General features: G+C 34.7%; 2 protein-coding genes across 2 annotated transcripts in view; both read left to right on the top strand.

Moving 5' to 3' along the window:
• LOC148947590 (protein VAC14 homolog) overlaps nt 1-3,763 on the top strand; it is a 242,508-nt gene extending 238,745 nt beyond the window's left edge. The window contains exon 13 of the mRNA XM_089095944.1: nt 3,591-3,763. Within this exon, the coding sequence (XP_088952070.1) occupies nt 3,591-3,658 (68 nt within the window). The 3' untranslated portion in view covers nt 3,659-3,763. The remainder of the gene's footprint in view (nt 1-3,590) is intronic.
• A 5,299-nt stretch (nt 3,764-9,062) lies between these two features.
• LOC148947589 (WD repeat-containing protein 89) overlaps nt 9,063-17,447 on the top strand; it is a 77,604-nt gene continuing 69,219 nt past the window's right edge. Inside the window, exon 1 of the mRNA XM_089096159.1 lies at nt 9,063-9,089. Within this exon, the coding sequence (XP_088952285.1) occupies nt 9,089 (1 nt within the window). The 5' untranslated portion in view covers nt 9,063-9,088. The remainder of the gene's footprint in view (nt 9,090-17,447) is intronic.

Raw genomic sequence — 17,447 nt, 5'->3', positions numbered from 1 at the left:
TACTGAAGACGCTTTATCTGCCGAAGACAGCTACTGAAGACGCTTTATCTTCTGATGACGGCTACTGAAGACGCTTTATCTGCTGAAGGTGGCTATTGAAGACGCTTTATCTGCTGAAGACGGCTACTGAAGACGTTTTATCTGCTGAAGATGGCTACTGAAGACGCTTTATATGCTGAAGACGGCTACTGAAGACGCTTTATCTGTCAAAGACGGCTACTGAAGACGCTTTATCTGCTGAAGACGACTACTGTATATGTGACCGAAACATCCAGAGATATTTGTGTTGTTTCGCTTTCAAATAAAAGGATCTGTCCCTATTGAACTGTTATTTGTAATTCATTCTCATTAAAAAAAATATGGCATCTGGGACGCTGCCGAAGATATTTAGTTAAGGCCAAAAGGGATTTTTCGCTGTGGAATTTCCGTTTTCATTAATCATATCACTATGACATTCAGATCTTCATTAGCAATCTAACGCTCAGGTTATTATTTAAATTTTCGGAGCGATAATTCTACCGATGAGCAAGGTTTTTAGATTGAATTATAAGAACGTGACCGAAAATCCAAAATTTTGTTGGAATGACAAAGTGAACTTTATCCTTATGACCGCAAGTGATATACAAAAAAAAATGGGAAAAATGCTAATTCTACAGTGCAAACAATAATGTGGGTGTAATTGATGCAAAAACAATCAATAAAAGTGTCCAGTAATTCTATAAATGTTACATAATTTCAGATTTTCCTAACACAGATTCTAAACAAAATGCCAGGACAGAACAGTCAAGTCAAAAATGCAATAAATTATAGGCATCATAAAAATCTTCAGATTTCAGGGGGCAGGGATAAGAACCCAAAGCTTGGCCCAAAATAAAGAGATATTTTCTCTATATTCCCATAATATTTTCTCATTCCCTAAACGTATCCTTTTATTTGAACAGAAATAGTTTTTTTTAATAACAACATCTTCAATATAACTTTCAGGGTATTATAATATTCAATGACAGATTAAAAAGGGAAATTCAAACTGTAGAAATAGATTCCATAAAAGAAAAACTCGCAAAACAGGCCAAGTATGCTGACAAAATATATTGCAAGAATCTAAATTTAAATATATCTCAAAGAAGGAGGGGGCTTTGACATGAAGCCTTTTGCAAATCTTGAGATTTTTACAGATTGTCCAATATTTGCACCTTATTTTTCCTAAAAGTACCATTTAGTTATGTTTGAACCAAGGTCGTATTCATGGGAGGAGCTAGGGTTTGACCCCCCCCCAAAAAAAAAAATTGTTTTTCTTACTTGTAAAAACGTGATAAAAAGTATTAAAACACATTTTGAAGTTTTTTAGTTTTCTGTCCTCCACTCCACGAAAAAAAAATTCTGGATACGGCCCTGGTTAGAAGATATTTTTGTTAACTGCTAAATTCTTCAATGGCATTACAAATTGTAACCAAAGTTGATAGTGACTATACCTCCTAGGCTTTTGTTTTCTTGACCTAACTGGAAAGCTTAGCAGCTAAATAGTCCCGCGTCTGGCATTGAAACATTAGATATTAAGTAAACATATAAAAAAGAAACATGAATATATTAAATAAACATTAAATCTCAATATGTTAAGTTTAAACATTAAAATATTTTGGAGAGTTGGCTCCAAATCCTTCCCTATCTTCTTTTAAAGCTTCTTAGTTTTTGATTTAATGTATTTATTCTCAATTTAATTTTTATTTGTATCATCTTTTTTTAGCTATATTATTGCACACAATAACAACTTCCTTAAACTGGTTTAATATTTTCTCTGTTGATACCTTGACTGAACATTCTTTAACAATTTTAAAGTAGGCCTACAATAAAAATGTGTGAAGGGAGAGTGGATAATGAGATAGTCAGAACTAAATCTGATAGTTTAAATTGGCTAAGTTGAAATATACACGAAAAACTAAATCCATCTTCACAAATTAGAAAACTTGTAAATTTATTTTTTGATCAAAAACGACCTCCCAATGCAAACTCCAGTTTTAGGTGGAGCGGGCACCAAATTAAAGAAAAAAGATACTTAGGTAAAAAAATCAGCAACAAACGTCTAAAAACGTATGGGACTAAACAGTCTAAAAAGGTTTTCTTTTGAAGATGTTTTTTTTTAATAAACAAAATGTTAAATCTTGATTTTCTGTTGATGGATAGTTTTGGCAAATTTCATTTTATTTTTGCGTCGTGACAACTCAGACAAAAATATGGTACTGCCCCAAGAACTTCAAAATATAACCAAAAGAAAAGTCATGGAAAATCCTAGTTTTTGGATGCAAATAGACCTTAGATGGTTCAGGGGCAAAAATGTTTTTAGTTTTATGTCCTTGGCACTAAAAGTATATCCAAATCATCGTAGACCTCTTTTTTACGTTAATTAGAATACACCCTCTCACCATTGTCTTCATTTCTACTTGAACTTGGCCCTTTCTGAAGAGCTAAAGGCATATTAAAACTACTAATCTTACAACCTTATTCACTGTCTTTCAGATTGATTATCAACGGTATAATTTCATTGCTTTCTGCTTTTCTTGATATTAGGGCCGTTCTTTTGCACTAAGATCTTACATCTAAGATCTCAAATCTTTCTGCACAGATTTCCGTTCTTTTTTTCTAAGATCTTGCAGCTCACTAATATTAGCAAAAAGTGTGAAAGACGCCATCTTTCTGGCCCATAGAACAATTATGAGAGAACTTTAATGATATACTCATCATTGTTCTTAGACCGCTGATCAGAGCAGAATGATGAAAGACGTTTGCAAAGGAACACTGTAAGATGTAAGATCTTAGTGCTAAGATTTCACTTTTAAGCGTTCTTTTTCAAAAGATGTAATATCTTAGCACAAGGATGAGTAAAAGAACGGCCCTATTAAATGTGACACGCTTGGCAGTACTGTTTGATGATTTTACTTTCAAGCTGTTGGACTAAAAAGTTTTCGCTTTTATCATCCATTTTTGCATCCTAAAGTTTGCTTCCTTTATTAGATTTTTCACTTGTTTTGGTAACCTTTTTAGGACGAGTCATTTTGGTAAATTAACCACATAACACTTTATTTTTGGTCGAAATAGCAATATGCTGTCAATTTTTGGGTACTAGTTTAAAGTTAATCCTCCTCAGAAGGAATCATTTTAAAATTCTTAAAACAACTTTAAAGAATTCTAAATGCTTGCTTACCTTCACTAATGTAGACATGTATGATCCAAATTCTGTATTCTCCATGTATTTATCCTATTCTTTATTTGATCGGTGTTGCTTCTTTGCCACTAAATCTGTTTGAAGAAAAGAGCGACGTACAGGAAGTTGGACCGATGATATATAATATGGGCTATATTTGTTTATATTAGGGAAGGGGGTCAAGCACGGACACAGGGGGGGGGTCGCCTCTCCCAAATGAATTTTTTAAGAATCAATCATAAAATATACTATTGATAACTATATACAAGAAATTAGGATTGAAAAATCGGTCGTTTTCTAAAATAAAAACGGCAAAACATATCAATACAATGAATTGTTACAAGACGGTATGTGTTATAAACGCAAGACTAAAACGTTTCTGTGCTGTTAGGGAGAGACCAAGGCAGTGCAGATCCAAGACAAGAAGAATGGGCGGTGACAGTACTGTGGCCTGTATAGCATGCAAAGGTAGGTATCACTTATCACTGCTACCTGGAGACAGAGACACAGATGTACGTGAAGATCTGCACGTGAAAATCCGTAATGATCTGAGCAAATATAGTGAAATGGTGTGTGAAACACTAGTTCTACAAGCTAGATTAAATAATTGTTGATGCATATTTAGTCGTTGTGTAGAGGTCTCCCTTCCTCCCTCCCTCTCAAAGAAAGAATTCTTTGAGAATTTACATGAACAGCTGGCGAAAGTGCAATTTAGTAATAAACCTTGTTTCATTCTTGGTGATTTCAACATCAACATGCTAGATATCGAGTTTTCGGTGACTTCTCAACTTTTAAATCTATGTCTGTCTTATAATTTAATCCCTAAGATTAACATTCCGACTAGAGTTTCTAGGACGTCCACAAAGCTTTTGGACAATATACTTTCAAATGTACCTTTTAGATCTCCAGGAGTTGTTGTAAATGTTGCATCTGACCACTTTGGTGTTTATTCTGAATTTGATCTACTCATAATCTACTCATAAGCGAGTAATTTCTGACTCGAGTAAAACGTCTCTAAATTTTGATAAAAATACCCTCGCAAAACTAAATAATAATTTTGTTCAAGTTGATTGGATGTCACTGCTTGGAGAGTAAGATGATGCAAACAGTAAATTTGCGCTTTTTTTATGGCAGGTTATTGGAAAATGGTAAGGAAGTGGGAGTTGTTAAGAATATGAAGGGGCGAAAACATAATGGGAAGAAGCCCTGGATAACACTAGATCTTCTTCGTAAAATGAATTTAAGAGATTGATTGTTTAAGTTACCAGCTTTAGAACCTACGGATGAGAATAGAGAACAATGCCGTGTTTTTTGTAATGATTTTAATAATTCTCTCCGTGAGGCTAAAAAATGGGCATATTAGCATGAAATTTAAAGAAATTTAAAGAAAACCCATTGAAGACGTGGCAAATCATCCTTAGTGTTATAGGTCAGAGTCTTAATATACTACCATCTGAATTGATAGTAAATGAGGCCATAGCTACAGACGGTTTTGCGATTTGTAATGAGTTTCAGAATCATTTTATTTCAATAGGTTCAAAAATAGCCAATATGATTTCCCCATTTCTAGAAGATCCACCTTTTTGTTCCAATTTACCTTCCCCCCCCCTATAGATGTATCGTTACATCTAAAGAGGATTACCATGGACGAGCTAAGGGACACCATATGTACCATGAAAAATAGTTCGTGTGGTAGTGTCTTGATGAATTTAAAAATTCTGAAATGTATTTTTCCATCTATATCTAGCATTCTAACATCATTAATTAATGATTGTTTCAGACAAAGTAAATTTCTAGATTGTTTAAAGCATGCAAGAGTGACACCTGGAAATTACCGCCCAATTTCAGTTTTGCCAGTTATTTCTCGTCTTATTGAAAAATGTTTTAGTTCTTGGTTAACCACATTTCTTGAGAAGTTTAATCTTTTGAATATTCATCAGTCTTTTGGAATCTTCTGGAATCGGTCGGGAATCTTTTGGATTCTGGAAGAATAGGAAGACTGAGGAGGCATTGATATTTTTGACAAGTATCATTAATGTGGCTTTAGACAAAGGATTTAAGGTTGGTGCAGTATTTCTAGACCTAATGAAGGCTTTTGATACAGTTGACCATGGTCTACTCTTGAAAGTGTGAAGTTTATGGGATCCGATGTAAAGCTCTCGATCTTATACGGAATTTCCTCAGTAACCAGTTTGTAGAGATGAATTTTTTAAAATCTGAATCGCCACCAGTCAGCTTTGATGTCCCACAGGGATCTGTTATTGGCCCGGTTCTTTTCCTTTTGTTCATTAATGATATGCCTAATTGTATCCATAATTGTTGTTCTGGCGTTAGTGATATGACTAAATGTCTCTAGAATGAAACTGTGTCATTATTTGCGGATGACACAGTGGCTATCAGCGCTGCAAAGACAGAAGAATTACTCCTGACATTGACGAAAGATAATGTGGATAAGTTACATTCTTGGTTGAGGGTAAATAGGCTTAAGATTAATCTTGGAAAGTCACAATTCGTCATTTTTTCCTGATCTTCTGTTTTTCATCCTTGGATTAATGAAATTGAAACACATTGTGGAATTCCAACCCGTGCTGTGTTAATTAAGTACCTGAAGATTTCTATTGATGAAATTTTATCATTAAGTTTCACGCACAGTCTGTAAGTCAGCCTTTGTCTCATAATCTAGCTATAATGAGAGGACTTTGGCATTTTTTCCCTATACATTTCCTACGCCTCCTTTATTTTGCCCTTGTCCATCCATATATTCTGTATTGTAGGAGCGTTTGGCTTGGTACATTTTCTTCCGTTGTCCGGCCCGTACGTGTTCTTTAAAGTAATTCTGTTCGTTAGTTGATTGGCCTACAAACTCGGGATTCGGTGCGGAACGTTTACGAGCGAAATAAGGATACTGCCAGCTTCTGGACTACGAGAATCATATGCACTTCGGTTTATTTTAAGGCTACATCACGGTAAAGATCTTTCTTGTTTTGACAGTTTAGTTAAATTGAGATCCATGATCCCCAATTATGACACTCAATCTTCTGGAGAGCTTAATATTCTATTGATTGTTTCGACAAGGTGAGGATTTCTGTGCTTCATAGGGGAATTAGAAGTTAGAATCATCTAGATCAGGGTTTTAAAAAAGATAATGATATTTCTTTTTTCAAGAGAGAAATAAAAGAAAACCTTCTTACTAAGTATGAATTTTAGTTCTTTTGTTATTTTTAATTTTTTTTTAGGGGCGGGGGGGGGTGAATAAATAATTTAGTACCTTATTGTGGCCTCTTGGGTTATGATTTTAATAGTAGTGTTGAATTTGTTTGTTGTAAGGTGTGTGGTGCCGATTAGGTCGCACTATTGGTTTTATTCTTTATTTTTTCTTTGTCCTGTATTATTTTCTAATGTATTTTTGCCAACCCTCTCGGACAAGTTTTTCACTATTCGGGGTGGCTGTTATTACTTTTTTTTCTTTTTTTATAATAAATATATAAATCTCTCTCTCTCTCTCGTGGAGAAAAGCTAAAAACAAAAATAATGAAATTGTTAAAATACCGTATGTGTTTTAACCGCAAGACTGAAATGTTTCTGTGTTGTTAAGGAAAGCCTAAGGGAGTGCAGACCCAAGACAAGAAGAATGGACGGTGACAGTGCTGTGGCCTGTATAAGTATGCAAAGGTAGGTATCACTTGTCACAGCTACCCACAGACAGAGACATAGATAACGTGTACGTAATACATACCTCTAAATGACATAGTTTTTTTCCATCAGCGAACTTGAAAAAATGCAAGACTCTTTCACTAATATTGTAAATATTTGCCTCCTTGCTAGTAGATACACAACATTATATGAAGTACCCTGACAATGATGCCAATTCATCTGCCAACATTCTACTGTTAGCCTCATTTGATGGCACCGAAAAAGCTTACAATTGTGATGAAGATACCGGCTTGTCATCTATTATAAGGGTCAAGATTGTATCTTTCCTTATGCCGAATGGTTTTGTATCCTACTGCAAAGATATTTAAGAATCATTTGTAGCCTCATACCAATTGGGAGTCAGAAATTTTCCTTCTCAATTTCTTCAGCCAAGTGTATGTCAATAGTTAAGTGAGTATATTTCACATCTCCCTTGACATGAAGCCTGGTTACATTTATTTTTTCTCACATGTGGAACCCGTTACAGGGCACCATAAGGTCAACTATCCTTTCTGGCGTACCTCAACGAGGTCCTTTGCGCGGTTATATTCTTTGGAGGATGGATTTCCTGCTGCTAGGGCCAGATATATTAACACCATTTATCACCCCTTTCCCCATTCGTCCTTTTTCTTGACATCATATTCTGACCCTGATTCAGTTCTCTTCTAGTCTCACAGAGACAGATTTTGGACAATAGATCAAACTGGCTCAAGAGTTTGTTGTCCACTGCATTAAAAAGCACTGTTTATATTTTTCCAATCTTTTGCCGCGTCTGCTTTTCCCCTTGATTGGGATAATTTTTGTAGCCTCAGCAAAACTTGTCTTTTTTCCCAGCCAACTGACTAGGCCTTTTCTTATTGCTTGCTCTTTTTCTTTACTTTTGAGTACTTTTGCCAACAGTACCGGTAAAAACATTAAAAATAATCCCCTCATACTCAAACATTGTCATTTAAAAACATTGTATTTTGAAAGAGTATTTTTCTATACTTTCCTGTCCCATTTCTATATGAGCCTTTCATGTTGGTGTACGGCTTCTTAGATTATCCATTCATTTTAAATTGCAAACTCATCTCACCGTGATGATATCAAAGAGCGATCGAAAATATTACAAGACACCAAACCCGACAGGCAACGAATGCGTTACTTTCCCTTTGACTGGAGTCGCCTGTAATTGGTCAACGGATATTGACATTTAGTGGCAATCTCGACCTCGACAAAGTTTCCCAATGCCTTGCACAAGCGGCAAAGTGATCCAGTTGATCTTCCGTTGCGTTAAGTTACGTTGATAGTAAACTCGGCCTTAATTCATTTATTTTAAACAAAACTTTAGAGGACGGGAGGGGGGGGGTGATATTCCACTTTCTCCTTTTGGTACTGTCGCCCCTCAAAATTAAGGCTCTGGATCCGTGCTTGGGGGGAGGCGAGTAATTTCAAGCACTTTAAGGAGTGATATAAGTAAATGTTTTCAAACCGGTTAACTTCGTTTTTGATGTTGCCGCAAAGAAAACCAAAAATAACCACAGTGTTCATTTTGTTTTCAGTTTTGATTTTAGTTTTATGAGTCGGAAATGCTAAGATCAACAAGTTTGAAGAAGGTAATTTTGAGTGTTTCTCGCTAAGAGTAGTAAGCCGCAAGTTCTAAACAAGAAACGAAGATCAAAGCAAAACGATGCGACATAAGATAAATACGATTTTAGTAAACAACACTACGAACTTAAAGACAGGCCTAGAAAAAAAAATCTAAAACCTGAACTTTCGCCCTCTATTGTGCATTATGTTCAAGCCATATCATAGTCGCATCTGTTGATAAAAAAGCAAAGTTTTATGAATGACACTGGGGTTTACCTGATTTTAACGCCAGACTTTTATTACAGAAGCGGAAAATTAAAATTTCAAAATATTTGCAATACAAAATAATTGCAAATTATTTTGTCAGATATCTGGATAGATTGCTATGGATATGGATCAGCTATGGATATGTCAGATTTATGGATAGAAAGATTGCTGTTAAGCTTATTGACAAGTGTGACTATAATGTTGGCTGTGCATTACGATGGTAAAGTCCTATAGATTTCGCTTCATATCCCTCTTTAGCTTTTACAGTGGCATCTGTTATATTTAATGCGAAAAAAACAAGATGGCAATTTTCAATCTAACATTCAAACTTTATCCAGGAGGCATCAAAACTCAGAAAAAAGTAAGTAAAATATTATGTTAATTCTGTCAAGCATTCAAAATAATTTTAATGGGTTGAATTTCAGCTTCTTAATTTAATTTCAAGATCAGTTTTGGGTAGATTTTTCGTTGTTCATATTATTGACTTATGAATAAAGTAAACATACCACTTGATGCCTTTTTTATGCTCTTTCCAAATTAACAATCAGTTTTCTCAGAAATGAATTTTACCCCCCCCCCCTATATATACCAATTCAGGGTATATATTTGCACATTAGGGGGGTTGGGGGAAGTTTTAAACCTACCTCTCATTTACATCAGAAATAAAACTTAGCCTACCCATTATATTTGGAAAGAGCATAAAAAAAGGCATCAAGTGGTATGTTTACTTTATTTGTAAGTGAAGTGCTTTTAAGAATAGGCCTATATATAGGCCTAGCCTAAGAAAAAAACCTATTCAAGGACTTATAAAGTTGTTTCAGAATTGGGCAATTTTTTAGGTGGCACTATAATTTAGCTAAGATGAAAGTGAAAATGGTTTTTGATGCCTTTTTTATGCTCTATGCTATTTTTATGCTCTAGGCTTTTAGGGCTAATTGCATCTTGAGCCCTTAAAGGGACCCCAAATGTATTTTAGGCTTAGGCTATATGAATTATGAAAGAGCATAAAAAAGCATCAAATGATTTTTCTACTTTCATCCTAGTTAAATTATATGGTAAATATTTACCAAATCATACTATTGAGTTAGGAATAAAGTGAATATACTCCTAATTTTTTTTTTTTTTTTTTTTTTTTTTTTTTTTTTTTTTTTTTTAATCAGGGGGAAGAAAAGACGATTGGTCAGAGTGAAGAGGCATTTTATATTTTTGAATGTTTTTACTGCTTAGACCAATTTTTTGATTTTATTCATCTGCTGTCAAGTTGAAAAAAGTGTCTTTTAAGTTTATTGTATATTAAGGAGGTAGGCCTAGTAAGTGTAGTTGTTTTGGATTTTTCTAGGATATATAGACTAGGCTACCTGGTAATTTTGATAGGTGGGGATGGAGGAGGAGCCTCCTGTGCCACACATGACTCTGAACAACTGTTCAGGAAGGGGTTTTGATGAGTCTGCTATGATAATCAGACTCATGACTTGTGCTCAGGCACTCAGACTAAAATGACATTGACTTGCATATACTAGCTAAGGGTTTTATTGATAATAGAGAGGCAACCATCTCTAGGACAGCTAGAATATTTTTAGGTAGATACTTGACAAAGAAATTTAGAAACCATGAGTCTAAGGGTCATTATGGAGTGATTAGTCAGCGCCCAGGTCCTGGTGGTAGTATTGAAATATTAGCCAATAGTGAAGAAATGCCAGTAAATTTACTAGCCCTAAATGACCTGAAAGTAGAAAAATGTAGTTCTTCAGTTTGAAATAAAAGACATCAGAAATGCAAAACAAGTGAAAAATAAAAGAGGTATAGTATTTATCCCAAAGGGTTTTGCTGACAAAGAGGAAATAAAGAGTGAAATAGAAAACAACCCAGAGGTAAGTGAAATCAGTTTCATGGAAAAGAGAGATACTTTGCAAGAAAATAAAGAACGTGTTTACAGACTTATAGTAGAATACCAAGAAGTAAAATTCCCAAAAAGAATATCAATATGGGGAGCACTTTTTAGTGTAAAACAATATATACCCCCTGCTCTGAGATGCTATAAGTGCCAAAACTTTGGACATACTGCTTTAAACTGTTGGGCTTGTGAAAGATGCCTTCTTTGCTCTGGAAAGCATAATCTAAATGAATACCCTGAGAAAAATAAGAAACCTGAAGAGCAAACACTAGTGTGTGCAAACTGCAAGGGCCCACACTCTGCAAACAGCAAACAATGTCTCCCTTATCATGAGAGAACAGAAGCTCTTAAAATAGCTTACACAAAAAATATGACTTATAAGGAAGCACTGTGTCAAGTTAATAAGATAACAGTTCCCTCAACAAGCCATTTTGATGTCCCTAAAGAAAAAACTAATGAACTAAAACAGAACACTAGCTTGATGGAACAAAGCACTAGAGTGGATAAATTAGAAAAATGCCTCACCTCAGTTGCCTCTCTTCTACTACTATATGTGAGTCATTGATCGATATGCTACCCAAAACTTCAGAAAAAACAGGAATAGTAAGAAATTTTACTAGGGTCCTAGATGAAGTTCTTGACCTTGTCCCTGGGGCAACTAAAAATTCTGCAAGCAATGACCATACAGATATAGAACAGAGTGAGACTAAAATGGTAAAAAGAGCCTGCACGTCACCTGACAAAGAGAACTCACCAGGCAAAGGAAAAAATCTAAAGAAGGGGAAGCACATCAATAAAACATGAAGGTCCTGCAACTAAACACACAAGGAATGGGGAAAACTAAAACTGCTCTTATAAATACTTTAATAATAAGAGGTAAACCTGATCTGGTGCTCCTCCAAGAGACTCTACTAACTAATGAAAAGAAAACACCAAAATTTCCTGGCTTTCATCCTGTAGGGTGGGATAGAGAAGGGAAAAAAAGGAGGAGGTCTGCTGACACTGGTAAGAGAAAATATACCCTTCAGGAAAATACAAGTGCCCTTTACAGGTAAAAATGAAGTTGGATTTTGAATGTCAAACTGGATGACAATAGATGGTTATCTGTTGTTAATTATTATAATAGAGCAACAGTGGATTTTGATGTGAGTCAATTTAAAAAGGTCAATGATCTTTGTGAAAATGACAAAATTACAGGAGGTGATTTAAACCTTCATAATCAAATGTGGGATATCACAACATCACAACAGGACCAACAATCTCTTGCCTTTGCTGACTATATCTTGGAGCCTGAAAGTAACATCTGCCTTATTACACCATGTGATCTGGGCACTAGGCTAAACGTAACTAATGGTAAGTACTCTACTCTAGATTTAACACTTGTTTCTTTTTCATTAGCTGTAAATCATCATGTCCAACTAGCTGGCGCAGTAGATTCTGATCATCTTCCAGTAATAGTGGAACTAGAGGAATGCATTGATTTCCCAGAATTCCAGAGAACAAAAATGTGGAAATTCTGTAATAGCAAATGGCCAAGCTGGCAAAGTACCATTGCCTCTAAAATCCAAAAAATTTCACCTGATTATCCAGTTGATTTAATGAATGAACAAATTACAAATTTACTAGTGAAAACTAGTGAAGATATTTTTGGTTTTTGTAAGCCTAAAAAAACAAAAAGAAACTCCATTCCAGGCTGGAATGCTAACTGTGAAAAAGCTTGGCTGGAAAAAAAAGCTAGAAACTGATATGCAAGAAATCCAACAATAAGTAATAAAATAGAGATGAATAGGGCCACTGCAGTCCTAAAAAAAACTATCCTCCAAGAAACAAGAGAAGGCTGGAAGAAACTAATTGAGGAAAAATTTTCAAATAATACAACTATAAAAGGTATGTGGCGAAATTTTAAAATCTATACTGGCCAAAAAAATCCCCCAAAAATTCCTGCCCTACTCAAAAAGAATGGCAGGGAGTTCACAGCTCCAGAGGATAAAATGAAGATCCTCCTAGAAAATTTTTTGAAAAGTGATCACATATACCCTCATTAAACACCAAGCAATACAATTATTGAAAAGATAAACCAACCTCCAATGGAAGACTTCACTCTGGAAGAACTTGAAAATGCTTTAAAGAAAATCAAACCAGGAGCAACTGGTCCTGATCAAATACACAACCAAATGCGAAAAAATTTACTAGAGGAAGCCAAAAACACTTCTGATACTTTTTAACAAGTCTGTTAAAGAGGGGTATACTCCCAAAGAGTGGAGAAAGACATCCATTATCCCAATACCTAAAACAGGAAAGGAATCTTCTAGCCCAGATTCATATAGACCCATTTCTCTAACATCCTGCCTCTGTAAATTACTAGAACACTTGATAAAAAATAGAATTCTTGAGCTTGTAATAAAATCTGCTCAGAAAGAGCAGTTTGGTTTTCTTCCAAACCGGAGCACAACTGACTGCCTAGTTAGACTTGAGAACCAAATAATACAGGGCTCTAGATGCAAGAAGAATACATTGGCTGTCTTTTTAGACATGAAGTCTGCAATTAACCGAGTTGATGTGGCAAAGCTGTTGAAAAAAGTAGAGGAGATTGGTGTTCCTATAGAGTATGTCAATTGGATCTCTAGCTTTTTGAGGAATTGTGAGTTTAGAGTATCTGCTGGAGGATATAGTACAGATTTTCAGATTAAAACTGACATGGGACTACCTCAGGGAGGTGTGTTAAGCCCCATATTGTTCATTATTTATTGCTGTGACTTGGACCTCTCAACTGTCCTTGGCTGCAAAACATATATATATGCAGATGATATTGCACTAGTAACAACTGGAAAAATACCCCATCATCTACAGTCAGTGATGCAAAAAGCATTGAATAATGTACAACAGCGGTGTAGAGAGAATAATATGATATTATCACCTGAGAAAACAGTTGGTATGCTGTTCTCAAAAAGTAATAATACTCTAATACCACAGGTGAATCTTCAAAATCAGGTTAATAGGATGGATGATTCTTTTTGTTACGTAGGCCTAATTTTAGATAGTAAATGGCTTGGTTGAGACATATAGAGTATTTACTAGGCAATATAAGCAGTAGGCTAAACCTTTTAAAATATAATGTTCCTAAGAAAAAGAGGTGCTTCTTATAAGTGCCTTAGTAAAATTATAAAGGCTGTTATTATTACTAAGTTTGATTATGGTAGATTTATATATGGTGATACTAGCAAGAACAATTAAAAAAAGTTAGATGTAGCTTATCATAGTGCTCTTAGGCGATCCTTAGGCTGCGTAAATAGTACCCCTGTTCCTGCAATGATGATTTAGTTGGGGGTGAATACCCTTACATTGCGACGGGATAAGTTACTTGTGAAGTATTTCGCTAAGAAGGCTAGTCTAGATAATGATCTTATTAATATAGAAATAATAAGAAATTACAATAGAGACATTAGATTTAAGACCAGGAATATTCCTGCTTTTTATCGATGTATTAATTTACTTTCTAGTGAGTGCCCGAATATAACACCAATAAATGAGATTGTCTTTGAGGATAGTGTATTAAATAAACCATGTGAAATAAAGGATAATGTGCATTTCCCTATGTCTGACCGTGGTAACGAGGATAATGTGACTTTAAAACAGGACTGGTTTAGACAGACTGACAATTTAAGAGACCATATACAAATTTTTACTGATGGATCTAAGTCAGATGAGGGTGCTGGTTGCGCAGTAGTGATTCCCAGTATGTCAATTTCATATATTTTAAAGTTACCAAGTACCCTATCTATTTTCCCAACTGAGATGATAGCATTATATAAAACATTAGATTTTATAAAGTCAGATGGACACGCGCAGAGATGGATGATTTGTTCTGAATCTGCATTATCCCTTAAGTAGCCTAGCCGATGGATAAACATGACCCTAGTCGTGAGATAGTTTATAGTGTTCGTAAAATTTTTTGGTCATTACAGTGAATGGGGAATGATATACTTTTGGTATGGGTCCCAGCACCTGTTGGAATTGCTGGAAATGAATCTACTGATAATATGGCTAAGTGGGGTATTTTAAATGGCCAGAGTGTAATTGTAAAACCTACACAAAGTGAATAGATAACATGTATTTATAATGTATTATGTGATAGGGAGAGAAATGAGTACATTAGAAATTGTGTAAACCCAAGTTTAGAGCTTTATGATTATAGGCCATTATAGGCCACCACCACCTGATGGACTAGTACATGATATTAGATTTGTTGCTGCTGGTATTTTCAGATTAAGGACAGGCGTTGCCAAAACCCATTCAGTTTTGCACAAGTGGGGCTGAGCTGACCCTCCGTACTGTTATATGTGTAATGAGTATGATGATGTTAGACATATCCTTATGAAGTGTAGGAAATATGATGTAAAAAGAAATGTATTTAGAAGTTTAATTTTAAAGTATTTCAGTGCATTTACAATGAGAGCAATCCTTGGTCATGCTAAGTCCCCTAAGTGGGCCCATATAAAGGCTATATCCTTATTGACTAAGTATATAAAAAATTGTAATTTGCATAATGTTTTATAATTTTTTTATTTTTAATTTTGTTTTTTTTTTTGTGTTTTTTTTTTAGATATGTTAATTGACCATAGCAGAATATGATGTGCAAAAAGGTGTCAGTGTTTTAATTATGAACACTCTGTACAACGTCTTAGTGCAACCCCATGATACTTAAGTGTTGACGTGGCCTGTGCCAAACATATATTTGTGTGATTCAAAGTGACATGGCTCCATTTAGGACCCAAGATTTAATAAAGGATCGCACGTATACGAGCGGTTGATTCGCTCAAACGTCAACTAAACAACAACAACAACATTAACAATCAGTTTTGTCAGAAATGAATTTTACCCCCACCCCTATATATACAATTCAGGGTATATATTTGCACATTAGGGGGGTGGGGGGGAAGTTTTAAACCTACCTCTCATTTACATCAGAAATAAAACTTAGCCTACCCATTATATTTGGAAAGAGCATAAAAAAAAGGCATCAAGTGGTATGTTTACTTTATTTGTAAGTGAAGTGCTTTTAAGAATAGGCCTATATATAGGCCTAGCCTAAGAAAAAAACCTATTCAAGGACTTTTAAAGTTGTTTCAGAATTGGGTAATTTTTTAGGCGGCACTATAATTTAGCTAAGATGAAAGTGAAAATGGTTTTTGATGCCTTTTTTATGCTCTATGCTATTTTTATGCTCTATGCTTTTGTGGCTAATTGCATCTTGAGCCCTTAAAGGGGCCCCAAATGTATTTTAGGCTTATATGAATTATGAAAGAGCATAAAAAAGCATCAAATGATTTTTCTACTTTCATCCTAGTTAAATTATATGGCAAATATTTACCAAATCATATTATTGAGTTAGGAATAAAGTGAATACACTCCTCAATGCCTTTTTTATGCTCTTTTCAAATATAATAATCATTTTTGTCAGAAATTAATTTTAGCCCCCACCCCTATATATACCAATTCAAGGTATATATTTGCACATTAGAAGGGTCGGAGGAAAGTTTAAACTTACCTCTCATTCACATCTGAAATGAAATTACCCCCACACCCCTAATGTGCAAATATATACCCTGAATTGTATAAATATGGGTGGGGATAAAATTCATTTCCAACAAAAATGATTATTATATTTGTAAAGAGCATAAAAAAAGGCATCGAGTGGTATATTCACTTTATTTGTAACTCAATAATATAATTTGGTAAATATTTACCAATTATATGACCCACTGCAAAGTTACCATGAAATTTACTCACCCCCCTAGTGTGGAAATATAGGCCTATACCCTGAATTGCCCACAGCAAAGTTTTGAATTACAAAATTCAGCACTATTTTTGTCAGCAGCAATTTGAAAAACTTGAAACAGTAGGAAAACAGTTTATATTTGAGTTGCCTAATAAATGAGGTTTAATTGTTATAAATAAGTTTTAATGGAAAATATTACTCTTGAACAACTTATTTATAAACTAGTGATATGTTATTAACAACTTTTCAATAACTTAACTAGTGTTGATAACTTCTTTGTGTGGTTACAAAAATGAAATACCTTTGGGTCTCCTTTAAGGGCTCAAGATGCAACTAGCCCCAGAAGAAATTATTGAATTACAAAAAAGCATAAAAAGGTATCAAATGACATTTTCACTTTCATATTAGCTAAAGTATAGTGCCACCTAGAAATTTACCCAGAATTGTATAGTAGCCTATTCCCTCTTCAACAGCCCTAACTGTCCATTGGTACCTAGACTAGTTGGGATTTGCAGACTAAAACCTTGGAAAACTATGTTTTTCGCCATTTAAATTTAGACAAAATTTACCTCTACAGGCTAGCCTATTTAAACACAATTTTTCTGCTTCATAACACTTGTTTTAGATAGAATATATTCACGATTGCCTTTCTATGAATTATATACTTTGTTTTAACTTTGACCAGGGGCATAATTTCCCCAGGGGCTAATTGGAGAGAGGGGAACATTAAGAAAACAATTTTTACTTCATAATGTGCTGAATAACCATATTTAAGAATAACCCCCTAATTTGCAAATATATAGCCCAAATTATATATTTTCAGTGCATTTCTGCCACCCATAAATTGTTTTTCTATTTTTTTTTTGTCACGGTTGATTAAATCTACAGGTACACCAGTTGAAATAACTGAGATTCATTAGGAGAATAGATAGGAAATATATAGTTTGGGCTATATATTTCCACATCAGGAGGGGGGTAAAGTATAGCAGGGTTGCATGCAAAATGTGTTAACTATGATTATACTACATATTAATAAGTAAGAGTTT

This window comes from Artemia sp. Qi Xiang Cuo, chromosome 10 (assembly GCF_049724085.1).
Source record: "Artemia sp. Qi Xiang Cuo chromosome 10, ASM4972408v1, whole genome shotgun sequence".
Classification (NCBI taxonomy): Eukaryota; Metazoa; Arthropoda; class Branchiopoda; order Anostraca; family Artemiidae; genus Artemia; species Artemia sp. Qi Xiang Cuo.
Note: the sequence above shows the minus strand (reverse complement) of the source record. Positions and strands in the feature narration are given on the sequence as shown.